General features: G+C 42.9%; 1 protein-coding gene across 1 annotated transcript; it reads right to left on the bottom strand.

The window, feature by feature from the left end:
• Nucleotides 1-1618: 1618 nt before the first annotated feature.
• On the bottom strand, nucleotides 1619-9644 carry NRSN1 (neurensin 1). The gene is made up of 3 exons (XM_082044535.1): nucleotides 9481-9644; nucleotides 4206-4403; nucleotides 1619-3172 (listed from the first exon to the last, which is right to left on the bottom strand). Exons 2-3 carry the CDS (start codon nucleotides 4392-4394, stop codon nucleotides 2774-2776), a joined length of 588 nt encoding a protein of 195 aa, XP_081900661.1. The 5' UTR covers nucleotides 4395-4403; nucleotides 9481-9644; the 3' UTR covers nucleotides 1619-2773.
• Nucleotides 9645-21911: the final 12267 nt, after the last annotated feature.

Below are 21911 nucleotides of genomic sequence, written 5' to 3'. Positions count from 1 at the left end.
CATTTCCTGCACTAAAGGATGACAGTGTTAAAACATTACAAGGAAATAGATCTCGAAAATGTTTCACACCTTAAAACTTTCCAGCATGTGGCTTCTTCATAGTAACAGAATAATTTTCTACTCAGTATTTCCACAAAAGCCATGTGCAGCACTGATTCTCTGCTGTGAGAGATTGCAGCCTCCAGAGTTCTTAATTCTGGATATGCTCTTAAGCAACTGAAACAAGGGTTTAATGAGGTGAAATGTGTGTCGCAACATTCGCTACCACAGCATTACCAGCTTTGCTGCTGCTGAATCCCAAATGCATTTCCTATCCCAGCGAGCTTCAGCGAGATCCTGGACACTTTTTCTTTCTCCCTGACACCTGGGTAACGCCACGCATGACTCATCCTCTCTGTCAAGAGCATGTTCAGTTCTGCAGGAGTGATGCGCAGTGGGACCAAACGCCCAGCACCTGGATCAGCTCGATTCATTATGCGCCGGGTCAGCTGTCCTCTGGACAAATATTCAGCAACACTCGCACGTGCGTATCTACATGTGGGCTGTGCTTTCAGAAGAACTGTATACCCATACAGCTACTTCAGGTAAACAAGCCTAATCTTTTCCAGCTGAATTTTCAGTCAAGCTTCTAGTACAGCATTAACAAAAGGTAGGTGGAGAGAAGGGACTCAGTAATAGCTACAGGAGCTCTCACTCCCATCTCCTTCAGTGAACTTCACTATAAAACTTAAAATGTCACATTTCTTCCATGGACTGTTTTTAATTAAAAACTCTCCACTGAAAAGGTCAGGACAGCCTGACTCTCTGCCGCCCACGCACCAATAGCCAGACAGCAGTGAAAGCTAATGGCAGTAAACAAAATTCCTCCCAGCCTGCAAAGAAGGTGCTGAGGACCCTCTTCACCTGGAGTAACTAATGAAGGGCAGTGGTGGCAGCCTGTCCCCTGGTCCCAGTCCTGCTGGGTGCCTTGTAACTGCTGCCCCTCAGCCCTGTTCTTGCTAGCTTTCTTTACAAATAATACCCAGCTCCTCACCTTACCAGTCTTCTCATCTTTTCCTCCTTAACACTACTTCATCTGCTTCTCCCTCAAGATCACTATCTTATTTCTAAGCATTGGGTGCAATATGCTTTTGCCTTTCTAACATATGGCTGCCAGGGAATTGTCAGATGCACCAAAACTTACTCTGTTTCACTCTCCGCATGCATCTTTTCAGTGCTAGTGTTCAGACACTGCAATTGCATTGCTAAGCTGGGCACTTCTTTCACAGAAGAAAATTTCACTTCTGATGCTGTTGTCAACCATGATAATTATTACAGATTCAGCTGAAACTTCCAAACACATATGTTCTGGTTTATTTAACTTGTGGAAATATGAACCGACTCACAGATCACAAAATATTTTGTCAGCAAGGGAACAGCACAGTTCCTGCCATGTACCTGTCATTAGTGTGCTGGAATCTTTTTGATTCAGCACCAAAGTGACTTCCTCACCTATGAAAGCTGAAAACACAGACTGCATTAAGAGACCGGCAAGTTTCAACTGCTAATTTCTCCTTTCAAACCGAAATATTAAATTTACAGAGAAACCCGTTTGATTAGAAGGAGACTTTTCACAAAATCCATGGTTGGCTCACGCCTAGAACTTTATTCAATCCATTCAAAAAATAGACAGAACTATAAGGTGGCACATATTGTCAGAGAGTACAAATGTCACATCTTTCTTTATACATTTTAATTTAAATCCATAGATGAAGACAGTGAAATAATTGCCCTGGGTGGGAAAATAATTAAGGGTCTTCCATGAAAGGACAAGTCTTCAGGTAAGCATTTGCACAAATGTATCTGGTTAAGCATAACTCTTTCTATCCTCTATAAAAATATAAACAGCATTTCAAAATGTCTTTAGGTAAATATGTTAATGTCATCTAACATGGTACTGACAGAATATGGGGCCTGGGCATGTCAAACCACATTTAGTAATTCATACCTAGCCAAAACTAAAACACTTTGTATGAGCTTCAAACGTAACACAATATAATGAAAGAAACAGTATCAAACCAAAGTTGCTACACAAGTATGATGTTCCTCCTACCATATGAATTCCTTTATTTTGTATTTTTTGTTAACATGGCAATGACCAAGACAAAAGTGGCAGTTTTGCACAGGTTAATTGTAACTCAGGATCAAGTATAACTTGTTTTTCCCAGAAAGTAACACCGCTGGGAAGTGACATGTGCTGGGACCAAATTAAGGGCACTCACTGTCAAGGATGTTTTACCTGTGCAGTATTACTTTGATATAGACTATAGCATGTGACAGGAGGATAAGTGCAAATTACAAGGGCAGAATCTTAGCTTCCCAGACAGCAGACCCAGGCAGTAAGACTAAACAGTACTTTAAAAACAAGAAGAAAATTAAACAAAAAGCCAACTCAATGTGGAATGTAGGGTGTTCCTGGTAGAGCTGTCATAAATGCACCCTATGTTTTCCAGGGATGCAATCTGATAAGCTAAACACCTAATCGTCATTGCAAGGACCTATTGGTTCACCACAGATTAAAATGTTCAAATACACTGAATATGTTGGTCACAGGTCTAATCACATAATTTCCCTTTTCCCAATCCTAAATTTGTATTGGAGCAGGCTCCCCATCAGCTGTGTGTTTGTATAGCACAGCACTTGATGTTGTAATTGACTAGCACATATGCCAACAACAGCTGGTATTTTCCAGTTAAAGTGATCTGCAAGTGAGAAACAACACCTGAGGAAAGGGTCAGGTTTCAGATAAAGGCTGGACATTTTGAACTTTGGACAAAGTGACAGGTATCTTTGATTCTCCAGGTGCTGGCGCTTTTGTGACTGGGTTTGCATGGGATTTTATATCAGCTATTCTCTCTTTAAATCTTTGCTGCAGGTACTTTTCCTCTTTGGAATAACTTTTAGCAAAAGCAGACATCAGAAGACACGCTGCCACAGTGGACCCTCCAACACAAAACAAGATTGCTCCTACCAGTTTGCATATATCAAGGGACCCATTAAACTGAATGGCACGGGTATCCACGACAACAAAATCATCTTTCCCGAGGGCTTCGATTTTCGGTGGCACAAGAAAACCCACTACAAGAACCGTTAAACCTATCAGCATAAAAGCCGTCCCAGAGATGAGTCCGACCTGGAAAACAAACAAACAAAAAAAACCCAATTAATATGCCTTTCCAGTTTTTAGTTGGTAAAATGTCCTAGGAGGCACTTAGCTTTCACAGTGTCTTGCAGGTACAGTTCTCTTTTCTAGGAGAAGGCTGGTATTTTTTCTTTTAGGCCATATGTGGCCTCACTAGAACGAGAATATACAGAGAAACTGTCTTCTTACAACTCATATTTATATAATTCAGTATTGACATTTCTGGAAACAATGGAATATGTATCTATACATCTAACTAGTATTTCATGTCCAAAGGCCCCTCACAGACAGGAACACCGTTTAACCCCACTGCTGTGTGACTGATTACCTCTTTAACTTTAGGTGGTGGTTAACCCCACCAATTCAGTCCTGCTGATAGTCTGTGTCATATCCACCACTTGCCTTTACTCCATGAAATGTCATTCCTTTGCAGGAATTAGAAGAAAGTTGCCATTGCTGTGAACAGATCACAGAACATTTCTAGCACATTTCAAGTATAAGAGCAAATTATGGCTCACACAGAATGGCCCTACCATCAAAGCAGAGGGGTTGGATTAGATGGCCTCACAGGCCCCTTCCAACCTCCGGCGTTCTCCAATTCTGTCAAGTTCGTGGACCTTAATGGAGATGTTGTGGTTTTCTTGATCTCTAGGTCACACAGTCTTAGAGTTACTCCTGTTAACCTACCAATCCTATTTCCAATATTCTGGCAGGACTATTGAAGGTGCAGAGAAGACGCAAACTACACTTTCAAGCTATGGGTGGGGTTTCCTGGACAAGACTTTGATGTTTCAGTGACACGGCTCTTTGTGACAGAAAATCTAAAGGATCCTAAAACCCCAAGACTCCCTTGGAAGCTCACGTATCTTGGTAAAAGCACCCTGCTTTCAGGCAGATGGTTATTCAGTCATCTCAGGGAAAACTGAGCAACAGGTCTTCCTGGATGAACATCTAAACCCATTAGTTATATGGGAAAGTCTTGAAATGAGAGTTATGCTCTCCAGTAAACATCAACGGGCAGTACCTTCCAGAATGCAGAGCTCCACCTGCTAGGCGATCTCTGGATCTGAAAATCATCCTCATACTCCCAAATTGAAGCTGTGCAGTCCTCATAAAACTGATGCAGGTAGGACCGAACTCCGTAGCGTTGGTACCCTCCCTCGGTGCTGCCCTGCGCATGCTTGGACCCACAGATGTCAGCATAGGAGCTCATCCTTCCCACCTGCAATGAGAGGTTTCGTGCAAAGTGGATTGTTATTGATGTAGCGGGAGAGCAAAGCTGGCTACAAACTCTCTGGATGACACAAAGAAAAGTAGCCCAGGAGAGACCTTTCCTTCACTTTTTTCCAAACCAAGAGATGACCCTGCTAGAGCTGCATGCAGTGACTCAGCTCAAGGGAACCCAAGGCACCCTGCATCTTGGCACAGCACAGCCTAAAGGTGCTGCAGGGAACATTCCCTCCCGTATGCAGGGTGCTTGCTACCCATCTTTCACGCTAGCGTGCTACTGTGTTTCTGTGGAGACTGAAAAAAAGCAGAATACATCAGGTAACAAAAGCCAGCATCTCTCAAGGGCTCATGTTGCCTCCCATGCAGACTCTGCTTCTATCAGTTAACTATCCTTTGTAACGTTAAGAACTTTCCAAACAGCTGGGTAAGATTTTTTTTTTTTAATGTTTTTGCCCAAATTTTTGAACTGTAAGACTAAGCATAGATACAACATTCATAGCCACGAGAAGCAGAGGCAAAATATGCCCTAGACAGACTGAAACTGCATATATCCTGTACTTAAATATGGATAATTAAAAATTAAGAAGACTGAATGCCATAACAGCACCAGTCTGCTCACCAAAGAGGGTGAAATGGAAATACCAAACTTCTGGCAAACCACTGCTCCCTTGGAGAAGTCAATAATCAGGCTCCTGCTGCCGTTAATTAAATCAGAATCTTGACTGCTATGAAAACTACCAACAATGTTTCCTATTCTTTCCACTTCATGAAAGTTCTCTTAGCACACAAAATTTGTATTTAACTGTGCAGGTTCCAGGCCTGAACTTGCTTGCACAGGTGCAATGCTACTGAATTCATTAAAGTAATACCAGCCCCTAAAAACCTTGAGCAACAGGTCAGTGCTACTTAAGCTGACTGACTTCTTTTTAAAGAAGTTCAGAAAGTCCTAGTCCAAAGGGAACTGTTAATCAGTACTTGCATCTGAATGTCACAGCTCAATTTATATCAGATTCAAGCAGTTCATCTGATTGCCACAGCAATTTTACTTTGAGGGAAGAAAGTAAGGAAGTTTTGACATCCCACGGCAGCTAAGACCTCCCAATTTTGCAGCCCTTTGCCCTTCAGGAATGGGTGATCTTTCCTGGCTCAGGAATAGAGGAGGTCTTTATAAAGACCAATAATCTTGGGTTTTATGTATTTTGTCTATTTAATATGTATTTAGTTTGGGATTTCATGATCTCAACATCTTACAGCTGCAAGTCTCTCTCGCGCAACTTGTGATGAGGCTTCAAGGCCCTCGCAGAAGCCAGAACTGAGTGGCAGAGGAGGCCTGCAAGATGCAGGGGTCCCCAACAAGGGGCAAAGCTCCATCCAGGAGGGAGGAGAACAGTGCTGGCAGCTGAGCTTTGCAGAGCTGCAGGGGTAGTGCCAGGCACAGCTTCTGGCAGTAGACCCTGCTTTGAACCAGAGCTGCCTTTGCATTCCCTGCAGGCTTCCCTTTTCCACTTCAGCCGCTGTAAAGTGTCAGGAAATCAAATAAATGTTCTCCGACTCTATGGAGGGGTTTTCTGTCTGCTGATGGTACAGCATGGGTGCCCTTGGGAGTGTGCTCAAGGTGCTCGCCTTCCCAGGAAGGCAGTGAAACAGGCAGGTGGACAGAGACCTTGAGACAGCAGGAACCTCCTGGGCAGCACCAGCTGCTCACCAGGTGGGAAGGGAGAGCCTGGCACCTGGGCCACCCTGTGTCAAGTTGTATGTCGCTAATACTCATGTTTCCCACAGCAGTTACTATATTGAGATAAACTTAGTTTGTTATGCTCTTTTACAATGCTATCAGCTTTTGAATGCTATTACTTTTTGAGGTACCAAAAAAAAAAAGTTTTATGGCTATAAGTATATAATCTGAACTTTTGTGGGGAAATGCGGAAAGTTATTCTACTTTTAGTGCCTGTTTGTTCTTTTGCAGAAGAGCTCTTTTTGTTACCCTTGGGAGTCTCCACTTCTGCTGCTTATTCCCTTCCTGAAAAGAGAGAAAGAGAAGTCCTCTTATCTCACTGCCACTATTTCTTCAATAGCTACCTGTCATCTTCGACAGGACAAGCACTGAAGAGCTCTCATAAAAACATCCATAAAAATACCACAGGGTGAAAGGGCAGGATGAAGCAATGGTACAACTCACCACCGCTGCCCCAGCTCCTACACTCAGGGTCACACAGCCTGTACCTCCGGGATAAAAACAGTTCCCATTCATATCCCTCAACATGTCTTTTGGTTATGAGTAAGCAAGCACTCCACCTCCCCCATGGGAATGAGAAGAAGCCAACCAAAGGTCTGCAGAGACATCTACTAGGTCTAATCTAGGTGTACCTGCTTTAGCAGGTGGGTTGGACTACATGATCTCCAGAGGTCCCTTCCAGCCCCATCCATTCTGTGATTCTGTGACACATTCCCTCAGGTCCTTACTTAGATCTTTACTCTCCCATCAATCTTACCTCCATAAAGAAATTATGCTAAACTCCTTGTCAACTTAAATCTTTCAGGCAAGCATATTTAGCATCACATAATGAGCAAAAGGGAGGTATTTTTCACATGTGTGACTCCATAAGGTCAATGCAGGGAAGGACCAGATCTAACGTGACCAGATAATGTGGCTTGTCAAAGCTCACTTGCATTACTCCAGCTGTCCCTAGGAGACAATTTTAGGGCTGCTTTGGTTTCTCCAGAATTCAGAAAGCAGGTTGAGCACATTGCTGTGTCTGACCTAGCAACTGTAGTTCACTGCAACTAAGAAAATTCAATGTAATGTGACAGAAATCTGTATAAACACTATTTTGCCTTCACTGTCTGTAGGTTTAGTCAAGAGAGAGAAAGGAGGGTGTGGTGTTTCTAACAGCTTCATGAAGAATGGCCTAGAACCACCACACAGCCTGAAATCACTTATACTGCAAATAGATTGTATTTCTTTAGCAATCTAAAATGCTGATAGTTTTGGTCAGGAGTATGAGCAAAATGATAAATAAAAGTTTGGGAGGCAGAATAGAAAACAAAATAATGATCTTTTGCTTGAAAGAGTTTTGATAGCATCAAGTAGTATGATCTTTTATAACAGAAGGGAAAAAAAAAGGACTGTCAGCATCATTAATTCTTTTCAAGCACTGCATATTATTAGTCCTACTGAACATTCTTTATGCTCAGACTCTTGCACTTACCATAAGTGATCTCCTATCTTTTGCAAAATATCTTGTTCCTTAGAGAGAAGGCTTCCCAGCCCTACATGACTCATTGAAGCAGCCTGGTAATTTGGCCTAAGGTGGTCTCTTTTCTCAGCTGCAATGTAAACATAATGTTGTTCCTGCTACTTACAGATGGGGCAGAGGAAACAGAACTGTTAAGAACATAGTGGGAGAAAACAGTTCTCCATAAACAAGACGGAAACGCGTGTCACACCTTCAATTTACATTGAATGAATAAATACTGCAGTAGTTATGACCTCTTGAGTGTTGGTGAGGTTTTGCATGTCTCACTTTCATGGCTGAGAAACCACATGCTGCTATGTTGGGTAACTTTTGCTAAAAAGAGTCACTGTTACCCAAATCTGTATTACGTGCGAGCGTAGGACATGCATTCAGGCTGCAGGAAGTGGTTTAATCATTAAAAGTTTTCAGTGCCTAAACCTGAGGTGCCTAGGAACACGTGGGATGTATGATCACAGCTTCAGAGCACACCACTGCGTAGTAGCAATCCATCCCCTAGCAACTTTTGTTTCCATGGCAAAAGCTGTCCTGTTTACTTTGAGCTTTACTATTCTCCACCGATCTGGGGAGATGTGACTGGACTAGTGAACAGGCAGACAAAAAGATGACCATTCTCCAAGAAAAATTACCCCATAAATTTGCCAACTACTTTGCTTTCTTGTTGAAGGGTTTAACACTTTAAAAAAAATGTAAGGAACTGGCATCTGAAAGGCAGGATGAAACAAATAAGTATGCACCATTATTCTGTGACACCACACAGCCACCAAATGTAAGGCACAAATGCCAGTGGGTTCACTCAGGTGAAGTCCCGCTCTCCAGATTTACACACTTTGACCCTTCTGTTCAGAGGACCACATTCCCTCTCTTTACCTATAGAAAGAGAGACCCTGTGAAGCACAAATACTAGAATAAATAACCAGTCTCTTGACAGCGATCTCCAAAATGACCTTTCTGATGCCTCGACTACCTGTCATACCTCTGCCTAGTACTTTTCCAGGCCAGAGGCTGGGCCAAGGAGCACCTGGCCCGACCCAGTCCACCCAAGTCTAACGTGATCCCTCACACAGCCCTGGCTCCTGCACACGGGGCTGGGGGAGTGGGACCAGCAGCTGTCACCATCCCCCAAAGACGTCTGGGGTGCCCGGTTGCTTTTGGGGCAAACTCCTGCCCTCGGGGGAGAGAGCAGGGCCTCCCCCTACGCAGGGGGACAAGGCCCGCGGGGTCACAGCGGTGGCCTCCCGTCCCGGGGCGGCGGCGGCCCCGCCCGCTTCCCAGCACCCAGGTCGCGGCCCCTCGGGCCAACGGCCGCACAGGCCGGGGCGGGATCCCCCTCCGGCCGGGCACGACACACTCACGGCCGCCCGTTCCCCCGGGCAAAGCGGACGAACTCCGCAGCGCCCGCACCTCGGCGGACATCCCAGCCCGCCCAACAGACCGCCGGCGCCCCGGCCTCCCCGAGGGCGGGAGAGCGCACGGCCCGGCCCGGCCCCCCCGCACCCTGCCCCGGAGAGCCCGGCCGCGGCGCCCCCTGGCGCAGCGCGGCGCTGGGGCCCCTTCCCGCGGGCGGCGGGGCAGTGCGGCCCCCGCCCGCCCCGGTCGGGCCGCAACCCCCGCGCCCCCGGCCGGGGAACGAAGCCCGCGACCCCCGCTGTACCGCTCCCCCCCGCCGGGCGGCCGGTGCCTCAGCGCCATCTCCCTAGCGGGAGGCTCCGCGCCGTACGCCCCCCGTGAGAGCGCCGACGGTCACGGGAGCCTCCGCCGCCCCCGCCAAACTGCCGAGCCCAAGTTCGCCGGGAGCGGCGGCCCCGGGGTTACCTGTCCCTCCTGCCGCTCCCCTCGACCGGCTGAGCAACCGCGGCGGCGCTAGCTGCGGCTCTCCCGCCCCGGTCCCATCTCCGCTCTGCGCCGCGCCGGCCCCAGACACCACGTATTATGTACGGCCCGGAGCGCCGCTCGCTCCCGCTCCGTGCCTGCGCACTGAGCCGCCGCCGGGCGCCCAGGGGCGCTGGGCCGCGCTCGCCCCGCCGCCCCCGCCCGGGGGTGGCTCCCGGGGCGGCGGCTCCAGGCAGGACGGCCGACAGTCCCCCGGGCCGGACAGGCCTGCAGGTGCACGGTGCCCCTGCCCAGGTGCCCACCAAGGTCACCGCGGTGTCCTCCCTGGGTGGCGGGAGCAGGAGGGGCCTTGGGCCAGGACTAATCGCTGCCCCAGCTCTCCTCTCTTTTGATTAGCACTGAAACGTGGTGAGGCTCAATTCTCTGTCAATTTATATACCTGAGGGGACAGACATCACAATAAGTTGATATATGAGCTATGAAGAATAAGACGCTGAGATTTGGGGTTTTGGGAAATAAATTGGTCAGCAGGAGACCAAACTGGACTTTTAAGAGAAACAGAGTAAGGCTGAGGGCCAAGCATTCATAGAATCATACAATCATAGAACAGTTTGTGTTGGAAGGGACCTTCAAAGGTCACCTAGTCCAACCCCCTGAAATGAGCAGGGACGTCTTCAACTAGATCAGGTTGCTCAGAGCCCCGTCCAGCCTTGAATGTTTTCAAGGATGGCGCATCTACCACCTCTCTGGGCAAGCTGTGCCAGTGTTTTACCACCCTCATTGTAAAACATCTCTTCCTTTTTCTAGTCTAAATCTCCCCTCTTTTAAGTTTAAACCATCACCCCTTGTCTTATCGCAACAGGTCCTGCTAAAAAGTCTGTTCCCATCTTTCTTATAGGCCACTTGGAAGTCCTGAAAGGCTGCAATAATGTCTGCCCAGAGCCTTCTCTTCTCCAGGCTGAACAACCCCAACTCTCTCAGCCTGCCATGGATGTCCTGGGTCTGCCCTAATACCAACAGGTTCATTGTTCAGTGGGAAAGGATTTCAAGTAAGCAAGTTTGGAGAAGTAAGGAAGCTGGTGAGGGAAGAGTTAGCATAACAAGGCATTAAGAGCTGGGGATGCTAAAAGGTATCCCACAAAGAGGCAGTGTGCAGTTCCTCTGAAAAAATAATGAGAATGTAAAGGGCAAGAATGCTGAAGAGTCATTTTAATGCTCTGTACTGAAATGCACACAAAAATAGAGTATTGTTACATGCAGAAAAAAATGAAGGTGCATTAAAGCAAAATGGGGTAGTATTAGCCAAAGGAAAACGTAGGTCTTTTTAAAGTGCTTAAATTGCTATAGTACATGAAGAAGGTGGAATTAATGGTGGTTTGATTAATAGCAATGCCCAAGCTCCTTTGAAAAAAACCTGCATTTGATGACAACAGTAAATTTGGGCAACTGGAAACGAGGAATCATAAAAATACATATTAAAAAGAACAAGTAAGGGATGACATTTGGAGGAAGAAATGCTAGTTTCAAAGGATTTCATCCTGTCCTTCTGAAGCTGTTAGGACTTTCTTGTTTCAAGTAATGAGTAATGCCAAAAGTGGTTCTTCTGACCTGAGCAGAGCTACTTCCATAGCGGCATGCTTTTCAGTGAGTAGCACTGGCATACTCCAGCCCAAGGCAACTAACAAGGCAATAAACTGACAATTATTTGTGAAAAAACAGGAAAATACAGTTATGTGGTAAATGAGTGAAAAGCAAGATGGAGTATCAGTCTTTAAAGAGATTTCCTGATTGATTGCCCTGTAAGACTAACACCAGATTTACATGTAGTATCACAGTTAGGATTGAATGCTGCTTTATCCCAGATCAGGGAGATGTCTTCTATAGAAAAAGCAATTAAACTACATGCGCTGTCCTCTCTCTATTCACAAAGCTAGCTTCCTTTGATTAGTTACCTGCTGACAAAGGGAATAAATAAAAGGAATATGAAATACCTGTGTTGGCCCCATACAGTTTTGTTTCTTGACACAGAAGTGATATGCTCAGCGAACCAAGATAAATTAGTATTGTAGCGATGGGGACATTTGCAGTAATGCTAAAAATTATCTGTAAACTCCAAATTAACAACCTGGAAGTCTGATAATCTCAGAAATTGCTTTCAATGCACTTTTAGTGCATTAGGAAAACTATAAACTGAGTCTGAGATCAGAGCTGTTCTTGAAGTACAGCTGAGCTTGGTTATGAGAGATGTTGAACAGAAGAACGTAAATGTCTTGTTTAACCTTGAAATGGGTAACATCAATGCAAAAATGTTTTAGAATACCAGGACCTGTAGGTCATGGTGTGACTCATGATGTGATCTGCTGTTATATTAAGGGATTTCCAGATTTTAGTTTTTCTTCAGTTCTCAGCTTTCATGAAATTTAGACTGTGTTTATGCTGAAGGCTTCAGCTGGGAGTGTCATGGAGAGCAAGTATACTATTGTACCTCAAGTCATAGATGTTCCTTTGTGGAAAGGGAACCCAAGCCTAGTGCTTTCCTTATTTTCCACCTGCTGTGCTAAATGTTTGTGATGGACAATAGTGAGAAATTGTGTATTGTCATATATTGTCAAGAACTTCTGAAGGTGATGGAGTTGGTTGCCATAGATTTTACAGGCTTCTCTCTTGCTGAGAGGTGAAGTGATTGTATCAGCCAGCTTACTTAGCTTCAGGGAGCCTGTGCTGAATAGGAAGAATTACAGCTTCTGGAAAACACATTTCTTTTGTAGCAAAATGCAGCAATTGGTATGAGACTCATGTTCACTGAGTCGCAGATGTCTGTCCCTTTTTGCTTAATGGCAATGGCAAGCTTCCAAAGGCTCTTTTTTTGTTTGTGTGTTTTTTGTTGTTTTGTTTTGTTTATTTCACATGTTGCAGAAACCTGTGGCCTGAATAGTTCTATGGTAATGACATTATTGACATGGCTGTCTGTCCTTTCTTTCCTAGTGCCTGGCTCACCACCTGGAGAGCAAGGCCCGTAACATTCCCACTATCCTGGAAAACCTTCAGTTGACTTGGAACCACAAGGAGCAGTTTGGGCGTCTAAAGGTGATCCCATCCATCTCCCACACTTTAAAGGGCAGCAAGATAGAGGTGGGAGAGCTCCTTCCACTGCAGAAGTGGCTGATAGGGGGCCATGAGGAGTAGGAGCTAGTAGCTGTCATCTGCCCTGCCTCTGGCTTTGAGTCTCCTCCAGAAACTCACTGCCATTCAGGTGGACATTCTAAGTGGACAGAAATAGCGGAGAGGAATGGAGCAAAAAGGCAGAGGTCAGTTCAGGTCTGTAGTGCTTTCCTGGTGCTCTTTGTGCTGCCACTGTGGCAGTTCAAAATGACTAGACGAGTCTGTGAGGGGGAAGGTGGCAGTTTCTTGTCCCTTCCCTTGGGGCTTTCAGGGCAGATGCTCCTCTTATGATGCCTGGTATCCACACTGATTTTTGATAGCAGAACCGGGAGGACAAATCAATGGCTGTCACAAGTGCAGGTTCAACGTGCTAGCTTCAAAGATGCAAATACCTTTGCAAACACATTGGGTTCTTGCCTGCCTTTCTCCTGCCTGAAATGAGAATGGTGTCTTCTTCCAGCTACTTTTGGAGAGACATCTGGTGAGACAGGGTGGTTCTGGGGGAGGCAGCCATTGATATTCACTCTGCATACCGGGTATGTTTTTGTTTTTCAAAACTTCTGATGCAGAAGGTGGCTTATGAATGGAAGGAGTACTTTTTTCAGACTCTGGGCAGACACTGCCAGCTTCTCCATTCCTGTTTCATCCAAGGTGATTTTCCTGTTGATATTGTCTAGAAATCTGTGCTTGGCTACTTGTTTTTGAAATATTGTTATGTTTCCCAGTGCTTTCTTCAGAACATTCTAGCTAGCAAAAATGATTGTGATAATTTATCATATTCTGCCATCACTATTTTTATATATATATTTGTCCTTGTCCCCTGAGCCAGAAACAAGGAAGATGCTTCTTTCACAGTCAAAATCATAAATCTACACGCTTTTTTTCTTTCTTACCCTGAAAATGTAACCTTTTCATTCTTGCTGGTCCTGGTGAATTTAAATATTATGATACAAGGGAATATTTGGGATCTATGTAATCCAAAACATATAGACAAGTGATTGAAGATGTGGCAACGATAGGGAGTTTGTATGAAGGAGTAAACTCTTGCCTGTGAGGGGATTCTGGGCAAAGGGGGTTAGGAAGGAGGAATTGGAAGTATTGTGGTGACCCATCTTCACCCAGAGATTGCCTCCATTTATCACATTTGTGTTTCCAGACTTTAATAAGAAAAATCCTTGTTCTTGCATCAGGTTGTCTCCAAAAGACCTTTGCAGATGCAGTGTGTCTGCAGGGGTTAGAGGCAAAAAGCCTTAATTTATATCCAAATGAAATGGCAAAATGTCAAAACCACCATTTTCTAGAAGTGTCAAGCATTGGACAGCAAAAGTGTGCAGCAGTGTGTATTTTATTTGCAGCAGCTACTACTACCGCTAGACGGCTGTGTTGTTTTAAAACACATTGCCTGTGAAGATCAGTGCTTAGGAGCCTGGGTTAATTTATAAAATTTGGTTTCTCAAGGGAAGTGTAATGCATAGTCAAGGGCAGGTGACGGGAAACGATTCAGAATCAGTCTAAGAAATTCAGTTTTCTTGAGAGGAGATGTGATGTAAGGTACGTTCAAGTGCTAAGCACCCCCATCGAGAGCAGAGTTCCCAGAGTGTTGAGCTCCCAATGGGACAGACAGCCAGGGGCGAGGTTCCAGGTGTGCTGAGCCATGGCTGCCACGTGCATGAGCTACTGTGCCCAAGTGGCTTAGGCCAAGTCAGATGAGTTTCTCTCTCTGCTGTGTTCCTGCCTTCTGCACCTGTGGGGAGAAGTGTGTGAACCAAAGCATCTTTTGGTAACTCTTGCATGCCCATGCTTTCTGTTCCCATGTGTTAGGGCGCTAGAGATGCTGCACATGCCATGTGCCAAGTTCTTTGGTGTTTTGGTGCCCATATGAAAATGGGAGCATCTGAAAACTTGACCTCGACCATGATTGCTGAAGGTCATGAGGGCAACATTAATAACTGTTCTCAAAATGCCCTGGAGTATTAGCATTTTGTCTGGCTGATTGCTATCCCAGAAATCATTATACTGCTTCCTGTCAGCTTTTGATAAACTGGATGGCTTTTATGAAGTAGCCATTGTAAATTTATAATGCAATTACACTGTGATTGGTCTCTCGTATACCTTTATGTGTAATACGAATGTTAACAACACAGCAGAGTGAAGGTAGTACACAAATACAGTGTAATCAATGTTAATGGAGTTTTAAAAGGCATATTTTGATTACAAGGCCGAAGGTGGGAAGGACACCACCTTGATGTTGTTATTGCCCATGTATACTGGCAGTGTCTGTGAATGGTGGTTATCAGACGTGAACCATGTTGGCTGGAGGATGCTCTACAAACATCTGTGCAGAAGCATCTTCTGTTTCAGAGAGTTACTTGTTTTTGTTGTCTAAAACAGTGTAATCACACTGTATTTGTAATGTAATTAGCCACTACATCAAGTGCCAGTTGCCAGGCTGTCTTGATTGTCTGTTAATCTATATTTCTTGTTCAGAAAACACTGCTGAATTTTAGTGATGAAAGTGTCTCTCCAAACAATTGCTTCCCTGAGAGCAGTGAGAAGGATTAGGTGAATGCTGTCTTGGCTTTTGCAGCCAACTACATATTTACTTTCAAAAGAACTTGTATCAAACTGCAACCCAAAGACAGTGTCTGTGTTACTACAAGGCTCTCTGGAACTTCTAACCTCTATTTGGAAGGAAAAACCCCCAGCTGAGGAGAGCATGCATTGATTGTTCACATGATTTGTAAATGTTATGACAAAATAAATGTGTCAAATCTGTCCAACTTGTTTGAACAGAGACATGAGGAAGATGTTATATTATTTTTAACCAGTCCAGTAAATTGCTGTTCTGCCTTTGACCTCAAGGCCCTTTCGGAGGCCATGGGACCAGTGGAATTACAGGCAGGTACTCTCAAGAGAGCAGAACACAGTCTGTTATTTTGGAACTAAAAAATAATGGAAGTTCTGATGTTGATGATATTCAAAAGTAAATAGGCGACAATCATAGGCAGCCCAGTTCCACTCCTGTGGACACCTGAGAATGAGAAGAGTAACCGTGTGCTTCCTGATGTGTAAACCAGCAAGGTTTCAAAGCGAATATCATGCTTTTGACATTATCCTTGGACCTGCAGGCGGGAAATTTAAAACATTGCTGCCTTTGTGAAGATGTCATAAGGACGAATTGATTGATGTAAATGTTCTGCTTGTGCCTATAGTGTTTTTAAACCCTTTTGATTTCTATAACTGTATTTCACTGGGAGTGTGGTGCTCTTCACTTGGTAGAGCTAACTCAGCAGAGGACCTTTTCTAAAGTTGTTTTTGCATTGCCATCAAAAAGATTTCATTGTTTTTTGTTGCTCCCCAGAGGTAAATTACCTGCACTTGACTACTATTTTTCACTTACAAAGAGAGTGTAATAATCATTCTTTATCTGAACAGAGTAGATTAACAGTTGTGTGCAGACTTCTTGAGGAAATAGCACATGTTCCCTAACAAAATCTGTTTCACAGTCTCCTTCCTGCTGTTTGCTTGCTTGGTGTAATATGCTATTATCGGCTGGCTGCCTAAGGGTTGAAAGTGGAGTAATTCCTTTGAAGTCAGGGGTCAGTTATGAGTACTGGGCAGTCCTGAGTCCCTCTAGCCACCTGTGTCTGATGGTGGCCAGTTGCGGGTGCATGTGAAAAGATTATAAAAACAGGGCAATTGCATGAGGTTCTCTAAGCTCCCAGCTTCTGACAGTCTGCAGCCCAAGGGACTTTGAGACTAGAGGGAGTCATAGCCACCTCTTTGTGTTTAACAGCCATTAATGAACCTTCCCTAGTGAAATTAGGAGCCTCACTGCTTTTTGGATTCACTTTTGCTTTCGGCAACAGCTGCAATGGGTTATGGTCTTAATTCACCGTGAATGGGAATCTCATTCCAGGTATCTCTGCAGAATGAATTTTTCACTGGGAAGTCACTTGTTCCTTCTGCACCCTTGTTTAATAACATGCTCAGGACAACTGCTTGCTCCAGGTGTTTTGTGCAGCAAAGACTGGAGATTAAGGCCCAGATCTTTAAATCTGCTCTGGGATCTACTTGTCAGGGATCTCATTGAAGAGAGCTAAATCCTTAGAAATTAATGAGATGTAGTTGCCTAAATATTACATTTTAATGGTTTGGGCATTTATTTATTTATTTATTTAGTTCTTTATTTATAAGTCTGAGGAAATTATTATGTGTATTTTTTTTTACCACTTCATACTCTACAATGTGTTAATATCCCAATAATTTTTTGCTTGGTGCTAAGATGGTCATGGTGTCACTGACATGGTTAGGTGGGTACTGACACAGCTTGGAACTTTCACTGGATCACCAGCTACACCTTTTTACTTAGGTAGCTTTAGGGATTTTGAATGCAATCCTAATGCTCTACAGCTAGAAGTGGAAAATCTAGCATCTTCCATTCATGATAGATATACCGACATTCGAAGAAAAATCTCTAATTCTCTTTGTTTATGTTATCAGTTTCAAGACTGAAAGATACCATTATAATTTTCTATTCAACATCTCTCATAACCAAGAAAATAATTCTATTCCAACCTTTGGAATTATTTTTACCTATTACATAAATAGAACACATAATTTTACTTTGACGGGTTGTAAATTGACTGAAAAAAAAAGAGTTTCTGGACAGTTGGGAAAAGGAAGGGTTTTTTTTTTGTTTGCTTCACTGGGGAAAACAAAAAATGGAAGGAGAAGGGAAAGATTTTGAAAAAATGTTTTGATAAAGCACTATTCAACATGAAGTGTTTCAAGTGACATTTGACATGTCAAAATATTTCTATTTTGAAACTTAATCCTTCGACTCTTCCATTTAAAACAGTCATTTGATTTTGTTTAATAATGACCAAGACAGAGAAAGAAAATGTGACACAAGGAAATGGAATTGTCCCAAAGTGAAACAAAACCTCTCGTTTTGTGTCAGACCAAAATAAATGTTTGTATTTTGCAGCCAAACCAATGAACCCTTCATTTCTCCAGTTGTAGTGGGGGTAATGACTTTCTTGGTTACTTATTCCAGTGGTTAGATGGTCTAGCTGTTGTAAAGGTGCATCTCGGTCATAATTTGTTTAATGACATTGAACTAGACTATGGCTTTTGCAGGGGAGGGTTTTTAGTTGATTTATAACATTTTCATTTTTGTAATCAACACTGTGGCTATTGTAGTAAAGGCAATTTCTGGTAGTTAATGACTGTAATCTAAGAGAAAATAAGGTGATATTGTGATAAAGGGATTCAAAACTAATGTAGTGCTAATGCAGGCTAGAAATGAGGAACATTATTCTAACTGTAAGGCTAACTAATTCTTTTAACAATTTGACTGGGAGTTTGCTGGATTCTTCTTCATTCTGTTTCTTAATCAAGATTGGAAGTCTTTCTGGAAGATGCCTTAGTTCCCAAGAAATAACAGGCTTCATTCAGAAGAGGTCTGAAATCATATAGCCTGAATCACGCCAAAGATGAGAAGACACTTTTGTGCTTTTCAGTATTACCTTAAAAGAGAGTAACACTTCTTATCACCTGTTGGGCAATAGTGTAGCTTCATTGAAGTAAATGGTAAAATTCCCTAGACTGTGAATAGAGTTCACATTTCACTGAGTCTGCAGTGCTTCCTCAGCTTAGGTGGCTGTGTGGAATAAAACCTGAGCCTCTTTTTCTGAACCTTAATTGTATGGGTGGGAATGATAAAAGTGTTTTGCCAAGATGTTTGACTTTCTACCTGACTGCTGTAGCAATGGCATCCAAGTGCTATTTCAATACAGTTATGTGGAAGAATAGCTTTGTAGCATTTCTCAGTCTCACATTGCTTCAAGCCTTAGGCCAGGGACATTTTCAGATGCCTCTAATACCTACTGTACCTAGGCAGGTTACCATAAAGCATTTAGAATTACTATACAGAGATAAGGTGGTATGAGAAGGTCTTCCAGACTTTCTTTGTCAGAGAGATTAGGTAGTTTCTTCAGTCTCCAGACCTTTTGTGCTACCCAAAGTAGGGTTTGGGTGATTATTTTTTTTTAATCAAGCTTGTGCTAGATAATGAATTAGCATTTCAAAATAAGACTTCAGTTTCTTCATGATAGATCACAAAGGAGGAATTGGCTTGACAGAAAACCCAATTAAAACCTGATGCCACAATGTCTTAAGGGCTTCCTGAATGCATGATTAACACTCTTGTGCCCTTTGACTTCCAGTTAATAGGTATTTAATCTATTAGCCTATTTAAACCCAGCTTCAGGAGTGCATTATAATCAGGTTGACTCACACCTGTTGCCTGCGCTATAAGGGGATGAGAAGGTCAACTTCCTTCCTGGTAAAGTCAGTAGAAGGGCTATATATTTGCCAAGTAGCAAGTGGGACACAGTTCTTACTAGTTCTTTTGATTCTTTGGTGTGTGTAATAGCTGCTAATTAGCTTCACAAGCCTTGGCTTAAATTGCATGTTACAAAAGAGTGAAGTTACTTTCAAGAGCAAGTATTGTCCCTGATAGTGCTGGGTGAAAGGAAACTCATCCACTAGTTGTGTGAGTTTGCTATAATTTTGTGTACTTCTATGTTTGGTTTGTGCACTTGACAATGGTACTTCTCAAGAGATAACATTTGTGTTTTAAGTTGACCATTATGTATAAAGGCTTAATTCTGAATAAATATTTCTTCAGAAATCCTGGAGGAGAGAACTGGGTCTTGCCAGAATCTTTAATGTTTACTGTTGTTTCCATATGCTTCTGCTATGTTTTCTTCTCTTGAGATCCAGTTTGTTTGGGCTCTTATTCTGCTTGTGTATTAATTACATTCCTGCTGTGTTCTAGTCAATGAGGAAAAAGTTGATATAGAAAAGCTAGCAAGGAGCTTGCTCTTTGTTATGTGTATCTGTTTGCTTTATTAATGTGTGGGGATTCTTCTCTTATACGGTGTTACTATCTGTGAACTTGATCTTGGAAACTATGAGGTAAATTAGGAAAAAAACTTAATTTAAATCCATTAGTGTCAAGATAAACCAGATTTTTCTATCAGTTATTGTTTAATTGGACCAGATATTTATAGACTTATGGTGTCTTCTGTCTCTAGAACATGTTACCAGCTGGTTTGTATTTTTTACTTAACGGACCTTAAATGTATTTTGTGAGAGATATTGGGTGCTGTGCTCTGTAACTGTGGGAGAAAAAATAACCTGTTGTTCTTGGCTTTTGGTCTGAGAACTGTTTTTATAGCTTCATTTATTAAGGGCATGTTTTTCGATGTAGGGAGTTCTCATACCCACTGTTTTTTCACCAGAGAACATCCTGAACCTTGGGTGGTACTGAGGTAACTAATGTACTTCCCAAGAAGGAAGATGTCTTGCCAATGATGTGTTCATACCTTACAGTAGACAGCTCAATAAATAGAAACAGATAATGTACTTGGTGACTTGGGAGAACAAACTGGAAAAAGATGCAGCTATGTATTCTTGTTTCTTAGCTTTTTTGGTATCTTAGCACACATCCTTCAAAAATCCACTCCATCCTTCTGCAGCACAATCATTTGGCATATAAATATGCTCAGTGTCTGGTATATTTTGTTTGAGATAAGATAAATAGAGAGGCAGCGATACAGACTAAGTGATGTGATACCTGGCAAAGAGTTTCAGGCCCATGGATATGGAGGTCTGAATCAACCTATAATTTACTAAATTATCTGGTTGTTTGCCTTTGTATACTCTAGTGATTTCTCATTACATATTAGCAGCTGTACAGCTTTATGAAAAGGTATAAACTTTATCCTGAAGGCATGAGAAGCAATGCCCAGAACTGAAGGCTCAAATCCTTTTGAAATTCTTGGAAATACCTCAAGATTTTTGTGTTCCTAGACCAGGCAATGAGTTAGGGAGTGGAATATGGCTGGCAGCTTCTTCAGGGTTATCTGAGGTGGTGGTTATTGTAGGTGGCTTGATTTATGGTTAGCATTATGTAGGCTTATTAAATTCCTAAAATCTAGTTATTTTCTGTTTAGTAGCAACACTCAATGTTACAGGAAGTTTTGGAACTTCTATTTAAACTTGTTGTTTTATTCCAGTGAGACATAGCAGTTTACAAAGTATTTGGAGTGCACTCAGAAATGAGTTCACTTTACACTATAGCTTACACAATTTATCTGGTATTTATGTTCAAAAAGCAGTTCTGCAATATATGTTTTAGGGTATGGTGGTTGCATTTTGTATTCACGATAACATTGCCTTTCCTGGTATGCAGACACTTTGCAAAAGAGGAAACTGCCTTTAACACTTGAGAGCATATTTTGTGTAGTGAAGGTAATTTCATCCTTGTGTTTTTAATGAGAAGTATCTAATTGTACCGAACAAGTTACAAAGGTAACAATGTCTCAAAGTATGTAATTTATTATTTCTGGGTAAGTAAAATTTGATCCCAGAATTTTTGTAGCTAGCTCTGGCAAACATCATAATTTTTTCATGGATGTTTCATCAGGGAGGATTCCAAAAGTACTAATTTGCATCATATCCCTATGTGGAGTAAATTGAAACAGCTCTGCTTGAAGTTGCTAAAACTGTGAGTTTCATCTTCTGGGACCTGTGGTCATAAACCCAGAAATTCGATGAAATTTGAATTGCATTGCAGTAATCCTCATCTTGTAGAGAGGCTTGTGTTTCAAGACGTGTGGATTTTCTGAGTATTGCTTCAGAAAAAGCCAGAGACTGGCTATTAGACTGCTATGGAATTGTTAGCTCTCACAGTACTAAAATACAGCCAACAGTTCGGACAGACCTGTAGTTTAACAAAAATTTCAGCACATGGTGTTGATGCTGAGTACTGTATATAATAACTATCATGTCTGGAGTGCTTGTCTAAGCAGCCTTTGCCAGGGAGAGATCAAAATGATCCAGAGAATATGCTTTTAGTAAGAAATTCACCTAAAATCAGGTGGAGTGTGACAATACAGAGAGCTACATGTTTGTTCACTATTTTTGTTCCAACTGGGCACCCCACATAGTCTTGTGTCAGAAACTTTCCCAGCTACCTGCTGTGGAAGTCACCTTGTTTTGTATCAATCAAAATACGTTTTTTTTTTCTGCTCACCATTGGAATACTTCAGGGACATTTTAAGGAAGGGCTGGCGAAGGGCAACACGGTTTGACTGATGGGGCTCATCACAAGCAATGTATTGCTGTGATCTGTGTGAGGCAGGAGGCCTGACTGCAGTTTCTTCTTGCTATGTCCTCTG

The sequence above is a fragment of the Streptopelia decaocto genome (assembly GCF_964273445.1).
Source record: "Streptopelia decaocto genome assembly, chromosome: 2".
NCBI classification, from domain to species: Eukaryota; Metazoa; Chordata; class Aves; order Columbiformes; family Columbidae; genus Streptopelia; species Streptopelia decaocto.
The sequence above is the reverse complement of the archived record's forward strand: the minus strand, read 5'-3'. Positions and strand labels throughout refer to the sequence as shown.